Source organism: Brachionichthys hirsutus, chromosome 11 (assembly GCF_040956055.1).
Source record: "Brachionichthys hirsutus isolate HB-005 chromosome 11, CSIRO-AGI_Bhir_v1, whole genome shotgun sequence".
NCBI lineage: Eukaryota > Metazoa > Chordata > Actinopteri > Lophiiformes > Brachionichthyidae > Brachionichthys > Brachionichthys hirsutus.
Window position 1 is genome coordinate 8535893 of NC_090907.1, and position 23860 is coordinate 8559752.

Sequence of the window (23860 nt, forward strand, 5' to 3'; positions counted from 1 at the left end):
TTTGGATGGATATCATGTATTATAAAATAATAATAATAATGATGATGATGATTTACGGTACTTTACTATTCTTTTTTTATGCAAAAAAAATAAAGATTATCCGAGGGATAAAATGAGGGAGTTTCTGTGATTTCTAACATTTTCAATCTTTACACTGCCTTTATTGCTTGCAGGCTATTTGGACAATTCATGGCTCTGTCATTCACAAGAGCATAGCTGGGTTGGAAACTTATTGGCCTCTTCTTATATTGATAATAGAGATTTTGTTAATGTGCAAAATGTCTGTCTCAGACATGGTAGCTCCCTTCAGCAGTGTGCAGTAGCTCAGGGTGGATTTGAACACAGATGGCAGCTAGTGCTGAGTAAAGTAGCTTGGTGGGTGTTTTAAGTGTAAATTAGGTCAACCAAGGTTAATCCACATGGATTACCCATAGCATTTAGCAGGATACACTCATATCTCCTCCCTCCATACCCAGCACACCATCCCACTCAGTCATTCCACCATATCCCACTTTTCAAACAGTGGACAGCAAAGCAGGAACATTTTAGGGTTCACATAAATAGTGTGGTCAGACAGGTAAATCAGATTAAAGCTTCTTGCCTGCCAGATATTCTCTCCCAGCATCACTACATACAGGTGATGTACTACAATGTTAGTGCTTTTTTCAATATTTTTTAATTTAAGGTTTTTAATCTATTTTTTACTGCACTTGTTGTCATCATTTTAAGCAAGTAGACAAATGTTTGGTTGTCTACTGCATAGAGCTTTAAACATTTTCGATGAAATTGAATCTACTTTTTTATTAATTCACCCAATAAGAATTAATAATATTTATTTTCTCCGTCAAGATCGAATGTGAAAAAACATGCACACGATGTGAAACATTTGAACTTTTGGTTGAAAATCGAGTAGTTCGAGAATCAAGGTTCCACTGTATTAAAATGGTAGAATCATAAGTGCGTACCAAGTGTTTGCATTCACAAAGCTGCGAAATATACAGTGTTTCTTTAGCTGTTGCTCACACAAATAAATGACATGAACCTCTTATTTCTTTTTATTATCTTTTTTTTTTTCAGCCTATTGGTGCTCTGAATCCAAAGCGGGCAGCATTCTACTCAGAGCGTTATGAGACCTGGGATGACCAGACGCCACCCTGCCATTACGACTCCCACTACTCCACAGCTGCCTCCACGTTGCACTGGCTTATCAGAATAGTAAAATCATTCTTTCAACAATCTACCCAAACATATTCTAATAGGTTCAATGTCCCCAAAATAGTCAAGCATCTGCATGACAATGATGTTAAAGCCACATTCTCAAACAGCTTTTCATTTTTGAGTCTGCACTAGGTGATTGTCACTTGTCAGACTTGATGATGCTGTTACTCTGAGGTCTGTCGGCTTCTGCACAGGAAACGGCTCGACATCTCAATTTGATTGGGCCTGAGTTAGACCAATGGTGCTCAGAAAACACATTTCACAGGCCAGTAAACCAGCATATGTGAACTAAATAAAGAGTGGCTGGGTAATGATTTACAGAGGCTGCTGTGACAGGTTTATGTGTTTCAGGAAACCCAGTGAGCGGCGGAGACATGTCCATCAAGGTTACTGAGCACTGTCCTCATTTACTGTGGTGGAGGAGAAGGCGGGCTCAGTCGACTAATCCGCACCTTATAAAAAAGACCCGTATAACATATATGATTTCAATGAGTTGACTTGGATTGGATTTTGAAGTCGGCGTATTAATTTTAAAAAGCTTTTGCGTGGAGTTTGTACTGTATTTTTGCTCCCACATAATTTGAAGCTCTGAGGAAGCTCCCTTGACATCAGTAAAATTGACCCATGTGGGTTTCTTCCCACAATTCCTTTCTTCCTCTGGTGAATGATCCATTCACGCAAACCAGCATTGGTCACCATGTCAGGCTGAGCAAAGCAGATTTGAGCGAGTTATCATTATGGCTTACCATACTCCAGAAGAACACTGATTAATTCTCCTCCAGGCTTGGATACAATGATTTACTGAGCTCCAGACAGGTCCCTTATTCTGCCACAGAAAAGAATATCAATGAAATAGTACAGCTGATGTATTTCAGTAATCCACTAAATTCATTATTACATTTTTACATCACATGTTCATTATGTTGAATATGCTGATTGTAATTGTAATGCTGATTAAAACAAATGCATGGAGATCTTTGATCTTTGTCTGATTTTCTTTTTTATAGGAACCCTTCACCACGTTCTTCCTTTGTGCCAATGACAACAAATTTGACCACCCTGATCGCACCTTTTCAGCCATTGCCCGTTCTTGGAGAAACTGTCAGAGGGACACCTCTGATGTAAAGGTAAGAATTCCAATAAAAGCAAGTAGTGCAGATCATGGTTTATATTTATATGGATACACACATCTACAACTAGAGACATGACCCTTTATGAGTGAAAGTTAAATATGCGTCCTATTTTATTATCTGTTAATTTCCTTTTTTTTGAAATGCTATAATTTGACCTACAATAATGCGTGACCCATCTACCAGCAATACTGCAATATACATTTTATATAACTGGCACTATAACCAAACTAAGCTTCACCATGTCGACCTCCCAGTAAATGTGCTTCAATATCACTACAAAAAAAGCATGTAATCAAAATGATAAATGCTTTATCCTAACAGCAAATCACAAGTAACCACAGTGTTGTTAAGCACTCAGAAATGCACATTTGATGTATCTCAGGGAGAAAACAAACTATCTCTAGAGGTAGAATGATCTTGTATCGCTGCATGCACTCACTCATTTGTTTAAAAAGGCTATGTCTGAGAGACAAAGCCCTCCCACACTCTGCAAATCCACACAGCACTTGCCGAAAATGCTGAACCCTGCTGATTTGCCTCCATTTTGCCTTCTGCATTACACACAGTAGGAATACACACTGACCTCAAAGTGTCATAGATTTCTAGCACACCCTGCATCGGGTAGTGTTGCCCAAGGCAATTAATAAAGCATTAATGACAAAAGCTATTTAAAATGTAGTGTTTTATGTAAGGACAGGGCTTTTACTCACCAGGATCTGAGGGGGAGCAGCCAACAGTCTATGTGAGGCGGAGGCAGAAAGCTGCGCGCCCGCTTACATCTGAATAGTCACACACCACCCTGTTAACAAATACAGCCTACTTCCAACTACTTGTATGCTTGCATGCATTTATTTTTACACACATATGATGGCTACTGATCTATTAGGAGAGACATTGTACTGTGGATCACAACGACGCATTGCTCACAGTATTTTATAATGTATTAGAAGCAAGATAGAGCTTGTTCGGTTGCAAAAGGTGCAATTAGAGACACTATAGTTTGATTAGATTATTAATTGAGACTGGGATGAGAGTGTGGGGTTACAGTCAGCTTCAGCCTGTTGGGGAGGGCCATCAGGCTCCTTATTAAATAAATAATAATAATAATAACGCATTGATTTTATGTAGCGCTTTTCTAGATACTCAAAGACGCTTTACATTGCATGTGCATTATTCATTCCATACTTGGGATGACAGGGGCGAGGCTGCCAATCAGAACCATCATGTGCCCGAGCTGGGAATCGAACCGCCAACCTCCTCCAACAGTAATAATAATAAGGCAGAGAGAGACTGAGCCCCTGATGGGAATGACTTCTTAAAAGATCAAGTCAAATAGAAACCCTCCTGCACTGGCTAGGCCCCTCAGCTCCTCGACCACCCTATCATTAGTGTGCATCCATACCTCTCATTTATTTCAGTGCAAGCCATGTTTCTGTTAATTTGGAAAAGCCACCATGGGCAAAGAGATGCAGACTTCTCTCGGAAGTAGTGGGCACGCCCACAGGCATATCGTCACTCACACACTAGCTGCCACCACGCTGTCTGAAGGAATCCAGCAGCACTCCACTGGTGACAGATTTTGACGAACATGTCATTAAGGTGACACGGTGTAAAGCAACGGAGGCTTGTGTGATTGACTTGTTAGCCCATTACGATGCTGTTGCAGAATTAATGGCTGCCATGGGAGGGTCTCTTGAAAACAGAGCTGGCAGGTTTAACGGCTTGGCGGTGAGTTACGACGGGAAGTTTACAAACGAAAATGTGGAGGGAGAGTGCGGTTATGCGTATGTGAGAGACTGAGGGAAACAGGAATGGCTACTTCACTTCAATCCCTGTCACGTGTGGAGGGTGAAATGTGACCAACGGCAGACCAGCAGTGTTATTGGCCTGTACCTTGTCATGCTAAGTCACTCTAAAAATCCTCTGATTTATGGGGGCCTCGAGGTTCATATGTTATATCCCCCATGCAATATAAAGCTCTATAGAGCTGCTGACTCTGACAAGCATTGCATTCTTAAAATTGGTCTGATACAAGGAGTTAAAATGCAGTATTTCACCTTCCTTACAGTTGAACAAAGTTTAACTCGTCCTGTGCTTTCTAATGAGGACAGAGCCGAGGATCTACATTCCTCATGTGCATATGCCTCATTGTGCAGCAGCTTTACTCATTCATCCTCTCTTAACCACATGATCAGGGGAATGAGAAATGAGAATTGACACTTTGCATTCACAGAAAGTACACAAGCAGTAATTTGTACTGAAAATACTTGTTTCTTATTGACTGTGCTGTAAGTTTTGCATTTTGAGCCAATTTACGCTTTTAAAGATTTTCAATAGATTTTGATTTGACTGCTTGATATCCAGAAGCCACCATTTAATTAATTAATCCCGCGCTAAAGTTAAAAGTGATCCTTTTTTTAAAAGATAGGTCATCGTTGAATACTATGTAATTTATTGTTATTTATACTCAATCAAGTATTTACACGCTGATGTTCACGTTAAACTGTATATGCAAATCATTGTAAGAAAACATGCATAACCTACCAAAGGGGTTAAAAAAATGCAAATGTACCAGTGCAGTCAGTCAAAATGGAGCAGTGTCCTCAGTATAAACATTTGCTCTTTTCTCTAATGTTTGGAATTGCACCACCCTTTATGTTGAGGCCTTCTACACCAAACTGTCTTCACCACCACTGCAAGGTCCTGACCTCATCACAAGAGCCCAGAGAACAGGCAGAAAATCCCAGCTCAGTTCCAGTTTCATTTAACACACCCAACACCTGTGCCTGAAATAACTGGACTTGCACCTTTCACCACCTTCTCAATACCTGCTGTTTCATTTGTTTGTTTTACCTTTCCCCTTGAATTCTCACTTCATGTGAGGGGGTTACAGAGCCTTTCTACTTTTTCTTTTGTTGCTCTGTCCTCTTGGCCTTTGCTGAATTGTTTAGCGATTACATGGTGAAAACTGGGGTTGCAAATGTGTTCTGTCATTGAGCTGTTAAACATCTTTCCTTCTTAAATTTGCAGGAACTGATTCCTGAGTTCTACTACCTGCCGGAGATGTTTGTCAACAGTAACGGCTACTACCTGGGAATGAGGGAGGACAGGACCATGGTGTGTGATGTGGGCCTTCCAGCCTGGGCAAAGAAGCCTGAAGATCTCGTTAGGATCAACAGGATGGTAAGAATTTGTCAAATGGTATAAATACATCAGATAAAATTAATCCTGTGTATACCTTATCCATGCATCCACCCATTTTCCTGTAGGCGAGACAAACTCAATTGTCTCCTCTACAGTTGCTTTATCCATTATCCCCGCTGACTGCGGGCGAGAGGCAGAGTATGCCAGCGTCGCTGGCGCATTGCGGGGCCTGTATACATTATTAACCACATAAAATATTAAAACATTTTCCTCAGTAATATGTTCCACCTCATAAGTGTACATTATTTTTCTTTGTGTATTTGTCAACAGAGACTCCTGCATAGACATTGGCACTATTCTGTTAGTAAACAGTTTGCCAAATGCTGCTACCAAAATAAATAGTTACACATTCTTGTCCAATTCATTGTAACAACAAACTATCATTTGTACTGTACAACGTGGTTCAGACCACCCTCATGCATTACATATGAAAATAGTTTACCATTTACCTAAATCTACTCAAGGTTAGTGTTAAGTATTTTAAGTACTAAAATGAATCATTCTTTACATGTAGTTTTTCTATCCATTTTTCCCAGCAGCATTAAAATCCATTTCCAGCTCTTCTTTGTAACCCCACACATCCGTGTGTCTTTATCTCATTCATGAAGCATCAAATAAAGTGCACTGCTCAACAGAACACTGTGCCCCTGATCCCAGTGATGTCACTAAAGGACATGGCTGAGGGCAAGTTTACCCTACAGTGTTGCCTTCTCTAATGCCGGGCCTCATCACTTTGGCATGGCCCTTTACGTCTACCCTGGTGTGAATTCCTGCATGTGCATGTTTCACACAGACAGCGTATCAGCATGTGGACCACAAATACCAGCAGGTTTGCAGAACAGATCCATCTTATATCTCTTGCCATAAGATAAACTCTGCTCTCCCTTTAATCTGGAATCACTTATTTAAGTCCACAGCTGTCCTCCACAACGAGGCCTAAAAGAGAACTAAAATAATATTTACAAAATTAACTGATGAATGGTAATTGCATCTACTTTCAACAGTGCAGATGCACATATCCTTATATTTTAAACAATACTTGATGTTAAAACAGTCAGACTGTTGAAGGTGAAAAAGCTACAAGGTGTTGACCTAGACTTGGACCAATTTCAGCAATATAATAGCACCACCTGCTCATCAGAACTGACAACCATTCATATAATTACTCACAGACCAATGGGACGGCACCGGGAGCATATTGGGTTTCAGTCTTTGCTCACAAGGGCACTTTGACATGTAGACTGCAAAGGTCTGAGATTGAGCCACCGACCTTCTGATGAGCGGTTCACCGCTTTACTTCAGCTGCATCCCCGTTCCCCGCTTTCTAAATTAGGCTCGATAAGTGGTTTAATATTTAAAACCAGAAAAAATTAAATAGTGCCGCTTGGTAGACCTTGGCTTTATTATGTGTTATGTGTCCTGAATTTATGGTTTACAATATTTTAGGACCATGGCTAGAAAGAGGCTATGGGAACACACTTGACCTTTTCAGCTAGAGTGACAGATCTGGGCTGGTCTTATGGAGGCGACCTTTCCCTGTGCTCTAACCACGCTTCCTGTTCAAGCTCTATCAGGCTTGTGTACTGGCATACTGTGGTGGAGAGGGGGAGAAGTAGGAGGGGAGCGAGAGGGTAGAGGCTAGGAGTTGTTACGTGCACGTCTGTATCTCTAAAACAAGGAGAGAGGATGACAAAAGGATTACAGTAGATATTTTCTCACTGTTGAAGGATGCATGTGTGATGTTGCTGAGCATTGTTACATTCACAGACCAGTGTATTCACATGCCCAGAAAATAATAGTCTTCTGCCTCCATTTTTTTGTCTTTCTTTTGCTCTGCTTCATAGCTAGCCACAGTCTTACTGCCTCTATTATTTCATTTCTGTCAGTGAATCTCTCTCCCTGCCTTCCTCTCGGTCTCTCATCTCTTTTCCTTCCCTCCTTCTGCCTCCCTCCCTCTTCCCATCTTTGCATGTGCCACTTTCAATTGTAGTGACATGCCCTGTGGCAAACTCCGCTTCTGTGTGCTCGAGCAAGCTTTGTTGGTAATGGCTGTTATTCCTGACGGGAGGGGAGGAGTGTAAAAGCCTTACACCAGCATGCATGGGAATTATATTGTAATGTGCAGAACAATGCATAAAACCCTCACTATATATATATATAGGATAATTATCTCGCATGCACAAAAAAATTTAGTATTTTTTCACCCTCACAGATGATTTATCAGTTCAGCTCCCACAGACAGTTTTACAATCAATTGGATTCCTGTTAGTCTGAGCCATTTTCTTTGTCTCCATGCAAAGGTAATAGACCTGAATTTTGAGTTGACAGAGAAATTTGGTATGAGAGATCATGGCCAATGAAAATGAAGGGCTGCAGCTTCTTTGCCTTTTTTCTATAATCTTTTCATGCGATATGAATTATGCTAATTATTTTGTCCTTCAAACAATTCTTAATTATCTCAATCAAGGATTTCTCTTTTCATGTGTCTCTTTGTTGGTGTAGTCAGTGTAGTTGTTTGTTGGTCTCTTAACAGAAGCAACATCTAATTAACTAATTTCCATTTAAACTTTTATAAGTGGGTGGCGCTTTGGCCAAAACACACCCTTTAAACATTAAATTGTAATCCATATTAGCATTGTGAGACATTTTCAGCATTTTCCTTAATTTTAAGGAAAATAATTAAGAAAAATGTGAAATATAATTATGCCGTTTATGTCAGTAATTGAGTAAAGTATGGTTTTTTTTCGTATAATAAGAGCTAAACAGACAAGTAGATTCGTTCGGACTTGAGGTTTGAACTCTACCCCATCTATAGTAAGCTTTGTGATGTCTTATGCATAAAAAAAAGCCCTGGTAAGTCATCTGTATACAATAAAGTAGACAGTGTTTTCTTGTGTGCGATGTTGTGTGTGAAGTACATGCATTGTCCCCTTTACCCCAAAGTGCTACTGGTGCCTCTCACCTCTACTTGCCCCGTACTTCTCTGACAGGCCCTGGAAAGCGAGTTTGTGTCATGTCAGCTGCATCAGTGGATTGACCTTATTTTCGGCTACAAGCAGCGGGGCCCAGAGGCAGTACGTGCTCTCAACGTCTTTCACTACCTGACTTACGAAGGCTCTGCTAAGCTGGATGGTATCACTGATCCTTCTCTCAGAGAGGTAAGGCACAAACATGCATAATGTGGGGACAATCCCCTCCCAATGTCTTATTTGCCACAGATGAACAACTTCCTCTATTTGTCCTGGCATGCATGCACTACAGCTCAAGGAACATTCATATCATGCATCTGTCAATCAATTACTGTGTCATGCAAATACAACTCGTGAGAATCAGGCAGAGCTGCTGACTCACCAAGTTCACCTTGAGGTTAGTGTCATTTTGTGATGACTTGAGTTATTAATTGCCTATTATTCAGTTAAACAAAAATCTTTCAAAAGCTGTCCACATTAGTCATGAATCCATCTTAACGTCTTCTTCTGGGCTTTTTTTTTCTGGGAGCTAAAGATAACCTACTGTAAATTGTGTACCTTGATCAGATTGAGATCTTTGATCAGTCAACAGAGGCCACTCAGTCAATAAATGAGGGAGTGAATCCTCTTGTTCTCAATTAATCAAATGAATATCTATTAGCTCGATCATACTTCTCCTGAATAGCTTAATTGCGCAGAGGGGAAAAAGCAGCAAAAAATAAAGCAGCTGGCGTACTTTGTGGTACTTTCCATTGTGAGCCCTCTCTCTCTCTCTCTTGCTCTCTCTCTCTGTGATATCCACCATCTGCTGTCTGCAAAACAAGTCATTTATATACTGTCACTTCCAGGGGCGCCTTTATTTATCAAGTGACCAATATGCAAATTACCTGCAGAAGATTTGACCAATCAAATTACCAAAACATTCTGTGAAAGGTTCAGTTTTCATCATTTTGAGGAAGGATTTGGTGATCCTTTTTGTTTTGTTTTTTGTTTTGCATCAGGCTGAGGGATTTTCAGCTGTCGTACACCTGACTGTTACCCAGAGAGATGACAGTAGCGAGACGTTAGTTGCACATTAGGAACCCTGCTACTCAGACTCCCTAATTGTGCCCAGTTGATACCAATGTGACACATGAAGGTATTTGTGCCGAAGAGAGAAATTGGCACAGCTAATTGCCATTGATGCAATGTTGGTATGATGAGCACTAATTAAGCCTTCATACCTTCAGCTCTGTTTCGTGTTCCAGATCTATTATTCCTGTTACTGCAACATTAAATCTTACCGTGTATATCTAGCGATGTCCTGAAAATGCATTATGAACAGAGAGATGTTAAATGTAATTACTTAAATACACTGATTTACAGCCAAACATTTGCAATTTGCAACTGATTTTGCAACAATGATGCAATAATTTGCAACATTGTAGTCTTCCAACTGCCTCCTGCACCCATCCAAAAAAGATTAGTGGAGAACATAAAGAAGGCTTTTATGTCAAATGTTACAATTGCCTGACCATTTCTGCAAGCTGTTCTGCTTGCATGTACTGATTCAACAATTTCCTGCACAATCTAACTTATCATGATTTTTTAGCAATTGTTTACCACATAAATACTTTTATAGTTTAATACTAATCCATCTGTTGAGAGAGGCCATTCAGTGAGCTGTTTGACTACGGGTGGTGGAGTGTTGACAATTGCCCAATGAATGTCAAGCAAAGACCTGCAGATATTTGACAATTGACTCAAGGGTATTGATTCATCCTGGGCCTGACAGGTGTAACTGCAGATCTGGTATTAGTCATAACAATTAAGGCATTTGAAATGTCAGGAAATTAGAGGTTGAGAGAGATCATTTCCGCCGGTGAGTCAGATGGAAATGATGACACCTCTGACATGCCGCTGGGCCTGTGGTTGTGGGCACAGTGACAGCTCTACCGGGCATGCTGCCGGAACAGCAGTCCTCCTCTGTGATGCTCCTCCTGACAGCCTTCTCTTATGGAAAAACATGACAGCAACCCCTTGATTCAGACCCCGCAGTGTCACTCAGAAGTAAACAGACAAATTATTCATCAGTGGGACTCTATTCCTCCTCAGCCCCTCCCGCCGCCTCTGAATCAACAAAGACAACAAAGTGAGCTGTTGCTGGCCAGTGCAGCGCTTTGAAGCATCTGGCATACATTAAACTGATTTCACCTTGTTATTCGCATACCGATGGAACAAAAGTCTTTAAATGCTTGACCCTAGTGTTATTAATTTCCCTACATAAGTATCACATAGAATATTGAATCCAGCAGAGACAACCATGCACCGACTGGCCGACACTTTGATAGCAACATTTCCTCTCCCATGCACAGTAGTGAACACATGAACTCCAAAGCTGTCAATCAAAAAAAGCACCCTTGGGGTAATTCTTTGTTTGTACTTACGAACTAAAGAAAACTGCTTACCATAAACTATTTTCCCTTTGCATGTAAAAAAAAGGAAAAAAGAAAATTACCCGGATTTAAACTACAATTACATTAGTTGTGTATGTTTATTTGCATAGTTTAACACTATTTCAGACCCATAGCAACTTGCATCTGTAATCTATAGGATCTATCTGAAGGTGAAAGGTGTAGCAGCTTCATATTTGTAGTTGACACTGCTGATCCTCATTGTTGTGACTCAGCATGAGTCCACACTGCTGAGTGGGTCACTGCTAGGCCATGTTTCATCCTGTCTGACAGAGCTGTTGCGTTGCTGTATTGCATGAGTGCACTGGAGGATGTTGTTGAGGGATTGTCATCTTCGTGGTCTCTCCACCACCAGTTTAGGAACCAGATAGAGATAAATCTGGGTTCTCACCCATGAAACCTTCACATCACACTTAAAGATGATATGAACTAAGTCATATAGACATGGTGATGTTATGTCCTGATGGATGTTAGGTGCGCGCCCAAGCAAGGCAGTTGTTGCTGGAAGGGGAGATCATCCACATTGCTTTGGCAATAAGTGTCACTTATCAGCCAAAAAGCAGAGCCTGAAGTGATCTAAACTAATGAACTGCCTGTTACGTGCTCTCCATCTCAGACTGAGATAGAAATCATTTTCTGACACACCTCAGAGAGGATTAGTGTCAAAGCACCTGCTGAGAGATATTGACATGTTTTGATGATCATCCAGTAGAGAAACACGCTCTTGAGTTAACCTTGAACAAATCAGAACACATTTCCCCCGACACACACCGAAACACAAACACTTAAACACAAATCCATTCCTCTTGAGCTCTTTTAAAACTTGCTGGGTGTTAAGGACTGCCTAAGACTACCAAAAATGGACATTAAGCATTTCCCTGGTAATATAATCATCATCAGAGATACGATGATATTTTCCACATGGCCCAGTCACTAGTTCTGATCTTTGTATCAGCTTTCTTTATTTGAGCCGACATCGTGACCCCAACCCCAAACCTAACCCTAAATAGCCATAATGTCAGATACTTATTACTTGACGGACTGCTTTGTAAAGAAACACCAGCTAACACTTAATGGTTGCCAAATGTGCTCACCGGCTCTCACGAACCTCTCGCTGCTGTGAGATGGTGCTCAGTTGGGGGGACAGTGCCTTTTGTGGTGCTGTGGAAGATAGGAAGTGACCTGGGGGTGTTGGGGGGTGACTGTTGGACTTGCAGGTGGCCTGTCCTAATTCAGTATCACCTTCAAACTTGCTCAACCACATCTCCTTCTGTGGCATGTGTAACCCAATGGTCCCTTTTGATTGTGAGTGGTATGTACAGGCAGATGAAAATGGGGGCTAGTCACCTAGGCAGTCAGACGGGTGGATGAGAGGCTGAGCGGTGCATGTTCCATTGTAGACAGTGGCATTGACAGACGTCTACAAGCTCCCCTCTGATGGTGGAAGTGGCTCCAGTCACATCAATCACCTCTACTGTGGAGTGTCCCACTTTCAGACAAGCTCAGCAGCTCTTAGTGGATTTTCTCTTTCACTTACTGGAGGCAAATAACATCTTTTATCTATTTAAGTGGAAGTTGTTTTAGTAAAATAATCCTCTTGCATTTTGTTTTTCTCGTCTACTCAGGCTGCGACTTGTGCTGTTTTTAGTTTTTAGTGTTCAGACCCCGCAAATCATTATTCATCAAAGCTCCTTTGTGCCAAACGCCTTTGGTCTGCTTGTGATTTTTGTGCCTCCGTTTCATACACATGTGTGTTCATGAACATGCTCTCTCCTTTGTTTCAAGCACAATAACATCTGAAAGCAGGCCAGCCTGCTGCAGTCGTTGCTGGATGTCACTCCAGGTTAACATTTATGCAATGGGGGCCCCAGCGCCTGGAAATGGGAATGGTTAACTGAAGCATGTTAATAGGAAAAGGCTTGTCTCTTCCATACTAACACTTGGATGACTCCGCAGGCCGAGGGGGGAAGGGGGAGCACCCAGGCGGATTGGGAGTGCTCCCTTTTCCCTTTGCTTCCCCCTTTCCTCAGAGGCACGGCTGAGTTAGGATTTGCTTGCATTGTCAAGTAACGCATTGACCCATCACTTTGATGCATATTGATTGTGACAGCCACTCTCTCCCCCCATCTCTCTCTCTCTCCCTCCCGCAGGCCATAGAGGCACAGATCCAGTGCTTTGGACAGACGCCATGTCAGTTGCTTATTGAGCCACATCCTCCACGGAGCTCTGCCATACACCTGGTGAGAGCACTGAGCATGCTGGAAAAATTCCATGCACCTCTGCTGGTGTTAGTGTGTGTGAGAAAGATTTGTGGTGATCCTGGGCGGTGTGTGTGTGTTTAGTATCTGTGTTTATACTCAGACACAAAATTGTGATAGGTGTTTCCTGATTTTTCACATGTATATATTTCCTTCATTCTTCTTTCTTCTAAGAAAATATTTCAGAAGGTTTTTCTCATGTAGGTCACAGACGACAATATAACAATACATTTTTTGCTGTTACCATCTTCTGTCTTTATGGGGTAAAGGGAATAGTGCTCCCTACTGGTACTGCTAACTCCCCATTCTCTGTGCTAAGCTGCTCTTCCCTGTCTAATCCATGTGATAGCCTGCCTGGCCCTCATTATCTCCACATGACTCAGTTTCTATCTCAGTTCAAACAACTTCAATCCCTCAAAGACAGTTTATTTCAGTTTTATACTCCACCAAATGTGAATTTGTGTTTACTGCGGTCCAAAGTCTGTAAAATTAAGAATGTTGGCTGAAATTGAGGAAAAACTCCAAACAAACTCTGTACTTTATCAAAGTCTAACTGTGGGTTGTAAAATATAGATTCATTTTCATCTTTACATGATAAATGTGCACCATGCACTCACCATTCCATGTGTACAGCCTACCTCATCCCAGTTTCCATGTCGTACCTTTGTCTGGCCAGTCCCCTTGTCTGACTGCGCTGTCTGGAGAGCACAGTGCATTAATCTATCCAATGTGTCTCAATCAAGTTTTCCTCCAACATCTCCACTAATTGCCTCTTTCCATTCTGTTTTCTCTCCTTTTCATACCGCTTCTTTTCATCTCCTCCATTCCCCGCCTATCCCGCTCTCTCCTGCCATCACATCCTTCCATCCTTCCCCACACTCCATCTTCCTCTCTTCTACTCAACAGTGTTTACTTCCACAGAGTCCTCTCATGTTCAAGGACCAGATGCAGCAGGACGTTATCATGGTCTTAAAGTTTCCATCCAATTCGCCTGTAACACACGTGGCGGCCAACACCCTGCCTCATCTTACCATACCTGCTGTGGTCACTGTCACCTGCAGTCGCTTATTCGCCGTCAATCGATGGCACAACAATGTCGGTGAGTGTTCGTCACAAAAATTCACACATGCTGTCGTAAAAATAATTGTGACACGCTACATATCTACCAGCCCTGTAAAATCACTTCATCACTCTCACACAAACCTGTTCACCGCTCATAATAGAGCTGCAGCCAGCTGGCTTTGTTAGAGGCCAGTACCTTCTAGGTGAGCTGACCATGAGTTCTTCCACATGTTCCTTTTCAGACATGTGCGTACAACATGACCCACAGAGCCCCTCCCTGAGAATCAGCCTCACCTCAGGGTCAGAAGGCCAAAGCAACGGTTACAGGGAAATTAGGCCACAACTGCACCACATTCTCCTCACACGTCCCCATCTGTCACTGCAGAAACACACTGAGCTCAGGACCAAAGAGTCCACACCGTGTGGCTGCTCTGACTGCTCCCACACTAATGAACACAGCTGCAGCAACCTTGCCATCCTGTCCAAGAGGAGGGAAATGTGGTTTGGCTTTTCAGAATAATAAGGCCTCCATATTTTCAGACATGTTGCTGTTTCTACACGGGTTCCAGAAACACATCGCATGAGTAAAATGTCTCCATTCCGGATGACAATCTCCTGGAATATGGGAATCTTCCATCTCTTGGAAGAGACTCTTAATTAATTTTGGTTCTGTAAAAGGAACAGGTGTGTGTGCGTGTGTGGGTTGTGTGTGTGTGTAAAAAAAGCACACGTACAGAGGTTAGAAATATCCTGAATGATTAATTTCCTGATCTATCCCCGTCTGTATCAAGGTCTCCGGGGAGCACCGGGCTACTCTCTGGAGCAGGCTCATCACCTGCCTATAGAGATGGATTCTCTGGTTGGTGAGTAAGCTTCCTTGTTTTTAAAGCAAAATACCGCATCAAACAAAGTAAATACATAAATTAAACAGTCACTTTTATATCTATTTTATCTGTAAAGGACTAAATATCTATATAAAAAAAGACTTAGACCTCTGGCGATGACTGGTGTTATGTTTTACCGATTTGTTTTTCTATAGCCAATAATACTGGAAGCAACAAGCGTCAGATCACAGACCTAGTTGACCAGAGCATCCAAATCACCTCACACTGTTTCGTGGTGACAGCTGACAACTGCTACATTCTGGTTTGTGGCTTCTGGGACAAGAGCTTTCGTGTATATTCTTCTGAGACAGGTAGGTTGCAGTGTAAATTCTGTTTCCTGTAGAGGTGTGCACTGATGTGTGGAGGACTATGATGGAATAATATACGGTAGTGTTGTTGCTGCTCTCTCCTGACAAGTCTCATAGAAAACTGTAATAGAGAACTCACCGATAGCAAAACAAGGAGAAATATTTATTTTAATTTCTATTTAATTAACAACAATTTAGCAAGAGAAAGACAGCAATGTCTCCACCAAATCTTCATGATTATTTAAATGATTAGCAGCTTGAGAGGAAACATGTAAGCAATTTGTTTTTGGAATGGCAGTGACTGCCACAAGAAGTTCAAAGAATAATCTATTAATCTAAATGGTCACACGAGAATTTAAGCAAAGCAATGCTAATATTTATCCTAAAGAGTAGATATTTTCACTGTTGTGGCTGATAAAATTCTAACAGTACAGCAAATACAGAAAAAGATTCGGCTGACCGCAAATCTGTTCATCCTACAATCTCTGATGTGGGATCACAAAAAAGAGAACCATTTGTTTAACAGTATTGGAAATATTTTTGCAGAGTTTCTGGTAGTACTCACTTAAATGGCATCACGGGGGACTTGAAGACACAGCTGGTAGTAGTTTTAGCATGTTGCATTTCCTGACCCTAACTGACTAGCAATTTTGGGGAACGCCGAAAACATGTTTGTACATATTTCTTGGCAGGCAAGCTGACCCAAATAGTGTTTGGCCACTGGGATGTGGTGACATGTCTTGCCAGATCAGAGTCTTACATTGGAGGAGACTGCTACATCGTCTCTGGGTCCAGGGATGCAACACTCCTTCTGTGGTACTGGAGTGGAAGACATCATATTATTGGTGACACCCCGAATAACAGTGAGTAAGAGAAGAATCGGCTCTTAGACAAATTTAAAGTCTATGTTTCTGTACTTTTTAGTATTGCATTTTTTAAATATACAGTGCATCTTTATTCAGGGCCAAAGCCTGTAAAGGTGGTCACATTTATTGTATCTCAAAAAGTGATATAGGAAGCAATAATATTTCACAAACTCCAAAGAAATCAAATAATGGGCCAAGACAGGCAATCATTTATCTGCACCATAGCCGTAATAAATTAGTGTGATCCATTGCACCAAGCTTAACCTTTTTCAAACAGAGGATTTTAGATGCCTTGGCATTTAAATTGGTTGAGTCCAGTGTGTGATTTCTGCTGTTAGATTAATTTAGTTTAAATAGTCTGAGCCCGAAACAATCTATCAGATCAGGGAAAGCAGGTTTTTGTACTACAGAAGAGAGGAGGGTCATGTATGTTGTGAAACATAAACACTCGATAAGAGGAATGGAGTGTGTTTTAATTATATGTCTGAATGAGGATACACTACGTGTGTGTCCTAAAAGATGTTGTGTTTCCAATTGTCACAGTATCTAGTAGCTCCAGATTAGTTGAGTGTTCCCTAATTAACTCCACTGAAGCGACAACAGGTAATCAAGAATTTCTGCTTGATTGCCTCCAATTAGCAAGGGGCAATAGCACTTGTGTTGCTGCAGCAGGAAAATCCTATTCCCCCGATATTTACTGTACTAGTGCAGTTTAATACAGCTTCAGATGAAAGGGAAGCGAACTCACATAACTCGCCTCAAGAAACAAGAGACAAAATGTGCTTTTAACTTAATCCAATTGTTACTTATCAATATCTCAACAATAAATTATGTCAGAAATATTTTTACGGGCAGCAAATGACATAACTTGGTTTGTTAATCTTGTTCAAATCTTTTGCAAGTGCTTTGCATTCTATGAGATGCATTCTGGTGATTTTATTATATTTTCTATGGTGCTGGTTGAAGGTTGTGTGAATATGTCTTGGCAGGCCTCTGGATCGCTGCTCCTTCATCTCACAGATGTAGCATAGAATTGATTTCACCTGCGCCCCAAAAGGATGCATGTGTCTTAAATGTGTAATAATTAAAATAACTTCCAGCTCAATCATGGCCCTGCCTCTCAGACACGGGACATCACACCAGTGTGAGGGGGTGTTTGCACCGTGTAATTGTACTAGCTGACTTTAGCTCGTCCCAAGGGCTTGTAAAAGGTGAGGGTATGCGGTGCTTGCTGATTTAATCTTTTGTCGGATAGGTGAGCCACACAAGGTCCCCTTTCCCCCCTGAGACTTTTTCTGACACTTGTCCTATTCAGCCACCATCAACAGTGGGTGCTGGGACTGACAGCGCCGCTCAGGTCCTGGTCTCTAAGGGACTGTGCTGCATCGATCACAGTCCAGATCACTGACTAGGCCGTTGCAGCTGCAGAGGTGATGTGCTGAGCTGGAAGAAGAAATGATATGAGGAGGAAGAGGGAGGTCTGACACGTCCACCTCATCTTTCGGGGGGGTTTGCTGTCATCAAGGTGGACAAACTTTCCCGAATCAGTTTAACTTTGCCTGTTAAATTTTAATAGTGTTCACTAATGGGATGAAACACAGTGAACAAGAGGGCCTACAGCAAGTGCAGCCTTGTGCACCAACAAAAATAATTAAAATAAAATTTATATTTTAAAATAATTTTTTTAGATTAATTTGCATTTCTTTATATTCCCTTTCAAATATGGCTTTAATAATTGCAGTTATTTAATGACAGATTCAGAGGATTCAAGTATTGATAGGAAACGGAAAATGACACATGCTTGAGGCAGACTGATGATCAGTGCTTTTCAGAAAGACCACTGCTTTCAGGCTCTTCTCCAGACACCACTCTGGCAGCACTCTGGCACGCCTCCAGTTGCCGTTAAACTCCCCTAACTAACCTCTCCCTTGGCCATCATCAATCATGTGACACACGTGATAAAATCAAGTGGCCCGACTGCCGTCGGTGGGCATCCTTGAATTTCCATGACAATTCAAAGAGACCTCCCTACCAGCAGATGTGTGCAACAATCGCTGTGCATGTTTTTATAATTGCCACCGCTGAGACGGAGTTTATGTAATTGCCGGCGTTTGTTTGGCCGTCCGTCTGTTAGCAAGATAACTCAAACATTTCCGGACGGATCTTGATGAAACTTTCAAGAAATGTTGACAATGTTACCAGTAACAGATGATTAAATTTTAATGATGATCCAGAAGAGATCCTGGATTATGGATGAGTATATCTCTGTTTATTATTGACCAATGTTTATTGTTTGTTCAGTCATGTACGGTTGGGGTCTATCTCACCACCAAATTTCATATAGATTGGATCCAGAATGTGGTCAATAGAAATATTTAATTTTAACATTGAAATCCCCATTTACGGATTCAAAATCAGTTAAAAATACACATCAACTCCAATTCACTTTTACTTTTCATGGTTGGTGTATAAAGATACCAAGAGCAATTTATAACCTTTAGGTGATGATCCAGATCACCATGGGGCTGGTGTAAATCCAATTATGAGGGGAATGAGCTGCTCGACGGAGGTCTGTGCTCTCCTAGTGCTCTTCTAGTTGTATTATGTTGTTTACTACTGCACAGAAATCCACAGAAATTTTGATAGGTAAATACAGATTACACCCTGATATGCTATACAGGTTTCTAGATTGTTTAAGGATGAGGTTCAAGGTTTTTAAATAGTAAATACATGAAATTATATGTTTTATGACAATGTGTATCTGCCATCTTCTAGGTGACTACCCAGCACCACGAGCAGTTCTGACAGGTCATGACCAGGAAGTCGTGTGTGTATCAGTATGTGCAGAGCTGGGCCTGGTCATCAGCGGAGCCAAAGGTCATCTTTCATTCCTGTCTTCCTTTCTTTAAACTGCAATCAGAATAGAGGACGTCAGTTGATTATACATATTGCAGGTTACAAATGTATTACCAGCCCGTGTAGACCAGTGTTCACAGCACACAGTAGGAACTGTCAAATGTCGAGGACATGTTTATGAGTTTGTCTGTGGCTGTTCTTTCGGCAGAGGGTCCGTGTCTGGTCCACACCATCACAGGGGACCTGCTGCGGGCTCTGGAGGGGCCAGACCACTATCAGCACCCACGGCTCATCACAGTGTCCAGCGAGGGCCACTGCATTATCTACTATGAGAGAGGCTGCTTCTGCAACTTCAGCATTAATGGAAAGCTGCTGGCGCAGATGGAGGTCAATGACTCCACCAGGGTAAGCTGACACTTGCCTTACCATTGTCTTTCTGCACTGTTATGTGGTTGTATCTTTATTCATCATAAGGGTCTTAAAGGATTCTGACTGATATGTATGTCATCCACAAAAATATATGTATGTGGATAGAGTTGGTTAGACGGCCCAAATCTAGTGATACTAATACGATAATCAATCTTAAATTCTTACTTATCTATGAGAGCACATTGATGTGGCACGTTTGAATGATATAACCATCTCTCTCTCAGTGACATATTATAAATGCTACATAGAAGGCACAACAAAGGCTGGAAGTGAACATTGAACCACTATCCTCTTTCCCTGCAGGCTTTTCTCCTGAGCAGCGATGGCCACAATCTGGTCACAGGTGGGGATAACGGTGTGGTGGAGGTATGGCAGGCTTGTGACTTCAAACAGCTCTACATCTACCCCGGCTGTGATGCCGGTGTCCGAGCCATGGACCTGTCACATGATCAACGGTCAGACCAGACGTGCTAGCTCGTTTTGCCCAAAGAAAAATTAACAAAGCATTTCCCATTTGTGTTTTTCAAACATCCTACAGTAACTTGAATTCAGGAAATAAACATTTAATTAATCTCCACCAGTTAAAAAAACAAACACATATTAAGATGCATACCAAGTCATTTCCTAATGTTTTAGCCATTTTAGTTTACGATAATAAGCAGTGCATGAGGGTGATGTGTGGTTTATGTGCATGTGTGAGCGCATTAAGCAAATCTACTGTATATGTATGTGTGTGTGCGCATGTGGATGTTCCCTCATTTTCAACATTATGTATATGCAGGCTGAGGTGAAATTATTGTGTTACATGGTTGTCACTGTGCATTTTGGTTTCGAAAACATCTAAGATGCTTTTTTGTTGTGAATAGAATCAGTTGCAGTTGCCATAGAAACAAAAATTACCAAGGTATCTTGTGAATGCACTCATTTTGGATAGAGAGACAACAGCGAGCACACATGCATAATGCACAAGCCCTCTGGCAGGACAGCAGTATCTTTTTCCCTCAACATTTTCATTCTCTGAGAATCCACAGGAGTCATAATGGGTCTCTGGATAGAGGCGCAGAGGACTCAGCGTTAACTCTGGGGCCATAAGCCTTGCATGATTATGTGACCCTTGCAGTTCAGAGAGGGTTTGGAGACTCTGATCATTCAAACTGCACATCACAGCCACAGGCCAAATCACTCCTTGCCATTACAGTTTGTTCCAAAACAGAGACCCGTTTCTTAAACAACTTAAAATAGTGGGTAACATGACAAATATTAGGCACTACATGCTTTTTAACATTAAGAAATTCATGCAACTGATAAATTGCTTAAGGTGTACTTTTCTTTTCTTCAGTAGGTTGACATTTGGCAACACACGAGAGCCTTACACCAACTCCATTATGCCAAGGCATTATGATTCATCTCTGTTCATTGTGCATTCAGTGTTTTAGCCCTCGGGGCGTATCAGTAAAAGACGATCCTGTGAAATCAGCTGCTTTTCCTAAATACCATTCAGCCGTTGACACAAGGCTGAAGGGGTTGCAAGAATTCTCTGAGAGTCAATGGTCAATTTTAGCTCTCAGAGGAACTCGGTAATTTACTGTCACATCCCTGCTGACCTCCTGTGTTTTTTTCATTCACTACTTTGCACATCTTAACATTATGTCCTGACCATAAATGCACCATTGATTGTTCAATGTTGCATTTAAACACCAGATAATAAGAGTTCATTTGGAGCTTTAGCTTAATTTTTTGTTGAAATGTATATTCTTCAAGTTATGTTTGCTCACACTGGGATCTCATGGTTTTTTCCTCTCCACAGGACTTTAATCACAGGCATGGTATCCGGGAGTATTGTGGCATTTAACATTGATTTCAACCGATGGCACTATGAGCATCAAAACAGGTACTGACCAGAAGGAGAGCTACATGTGTTGAGACTTCAGATAAACGGTGACTAACCAGTGACCGAGCTATATCCACACAGAGTGGAACAGATTCCGTGCACTGGTGAACAACAGCGTGGCGACACCAGTGGAGAACATGAAGCACTACCAAGTGTTCCTCTGGACTCTGACACAAAGCCTGCTGGTGAACAATTTGGACACATTTTCCATTGGTTTCATGCATCACCTAATCACCAGCTAATGAACCTCCCCAAGTGAGTCGAGGTGGTCTGTTGTTGCAGGTAAGGAGAGGCGGACATTAGCCAATGTAGCGACATTTCTTAAAAAAAAAAAAAAAGTTTATAAATTCAAACTGAATATATGCAACTAAATGAGTCCGGTTAGAGCATTTATATGACAATTATACAGCAAATACTGACTTTTCTAAGAAGAAACCTGTAAATAAATAGAGGCTAAGATAAATATCTAAATGATGTTAGACAAAGTTCCAATGTTTTCATGTGACTAAGTGTTCAGAATCTCATTGCATTTCAGATATTTGTTGGGAAGTAAAATATGTATGTTGTTGATAGTCAAATGTTAGTGTGGAAAAAAACCTAAATGTTCATTGTGTACTTAGTCTCTCGTGAAATGTTTTTGATCATGTCAGTAAAAAAAAAAGTGACACTTCCATATTTATTTTAAATTGAGGACTCATTTATTGATGGAAAATAATCTCAATTTGATTTCAAAGTCTCTAAATGAGTCACGTGGGACATACAGGCATAGCCCTGGGAGGAACCCGGGGCCGCGAGGTGCGTTCGAAGTGTTGATCAGTGGAGTAGAAGTCAATCTTTGTTTGATTTTTCAAAAACATATCCAGGAGATACCAAATTTGTCTGACTGTATTTTCTGTCAAGTTGTGATCAAGCTGCACAACATTTTGTTAAGGATACATAATTTAAAGGTATTCTACAAAAATTGGCACTGCAAATGGTTGAGTTTGGATTCCGAATCCAGTAGTGAGACAATATACCACCCGACCTAGAGCCGTTTTACATGTCAAAAGATACTGAAGGCCTTGGGTGTATTTTTTTTGTTTCAAATCAGACAATGCATCTGATTTCATGCAATTTATATCGCAGCATGACATGTCTAGTTGTTTTTTTTCATTGGCTTAAAATTTGAGATAAAAATCTTAAAACTGAAAATATTGTAGCGTCCGTCGGACGCTGGAATAAGCACACGGTTGATCTCACAAAGAGCTCTTTATTAAATGGTCACTGTCGGCCGTAACCACGCCACAACGGAACGGGTAACTATCCCTCACTCCCGCAGCTCCCTCTCACACACCCCGCCCCTCCTCCCTGGGATGCCTTCGCGGACTCTCTGCAGCGTAGGAACAACGAACACTCTTAAAACATGAACCGTTACACTGCCCCCCCCTTACTGAATCCCTCGCCCCGAGGGATCACAAACAAAGTCTCTGAGATGGCCCGGGGGCTTTCGCCGCCTTCGGGGCCGAGTGGGCAGTGCTGCAGCCTCCTGCCACTGCGCAGGGGGTGAGTCCGGGGGTGGTGGTGTCTTGTCTCTGGGAGGGGGTGTTGGGGGACGGGGACGGGGCCTGGGCCGCTGAAGTGGGCGCGCATCCCCTTTGTATGGGGCCAACCTGTCCCTGTGAAGCGCCACCCGTCTCCCTCTAGGGGGCAGCTGGACCCTGTACACAACCTCCCCCAATCTCTCCAAAACTTCACAGGGCCCCGACCAGTGACAGTCTAACTTTGGGCACCGTCCCTTTTTCCGTTTAGGGGTGTACACCCACACTAAGTCACCAGCGCTGAAGTCTCTCCCTCTGGACCTCAGGTCGTAATTCCTTTTTTGCCTCATCCCCGCTTTCCCGAGCTGGTCACGGGCAAAAGCGTGAGCTGACTCCATCCTATCTTGGAGCCTCCTGGCATATTCTGGCCCCGGTGGAACTGCTGGTGTGTCCGGGGGGTTTCCAAACACCATCTCCGCAGGGGCCCGCAGCTCCCGACCCAACATCAGCAGAGCAGGTGTGCATGAGGTGGAATCTTGCACAGCAGATCTGTAGGCCAGCAAAACAAGGGGGATGTGCATGTCCCAATCACGCTGATGTTCTGCGGTGAGTATGGCCAGTTGTTTCCCTAAGGTTCTGTTGAACCGTTCGACGAGCCCGTCACTCTGTGGGTGCAGCGGGGTGGTCCGGGTCTTCTCCATTCCCAGGCGCTCACACATGGCAGAGAAGACTGCTGACTCGAAGTTCCTCCCCTGGTCGCTGTGGATCGTCTCAGCTGCTCCGAATCTGGCGAACATGCCCTCCACCAGTGC

At 42.1% G+C, this 23860-nt stretch overlaps 1 protein-coding gene across 1 annotated transcript in view; it reads left to right on the forward strand.

Moving 5' to 3' along the window:
* nbeab (neurobeachin b) overlaps positions 1-21538 on the forward strand; it is a 143968-nt gene extending 122430 nt beyond the window's left edge. Inside the window, 13 exon segments of the mRNA XM_068745474.1 lie at positions 1078-1215; positions 2226-2345; positions 5382-5534; positions 8546-8713; positions 13128-13217; positions 14142-14334; positions 15089-15160; positions 15337-15492; positions 16182-16352; positions 19131-19232; positions 19420-19616; positions 19944-20095; positions 21448-21538. Coding sequence (XP_068601575.1) covers positions 1078-1215; positions 2226-2345; positions 5382-5534; positions 8546-8713; positions 13128-13217; positions 14142-14334; positions 15089-15160; positions 15337-15492; positions 16182-16352; positions 19131-19232; positions 19420-19616; positions 19944-20095; positions 21448-21538 — 1803 coding nt within the window.
* The last annotated feature ends 2322 nt before the right edge of the window (positions 21539-23860 follow it).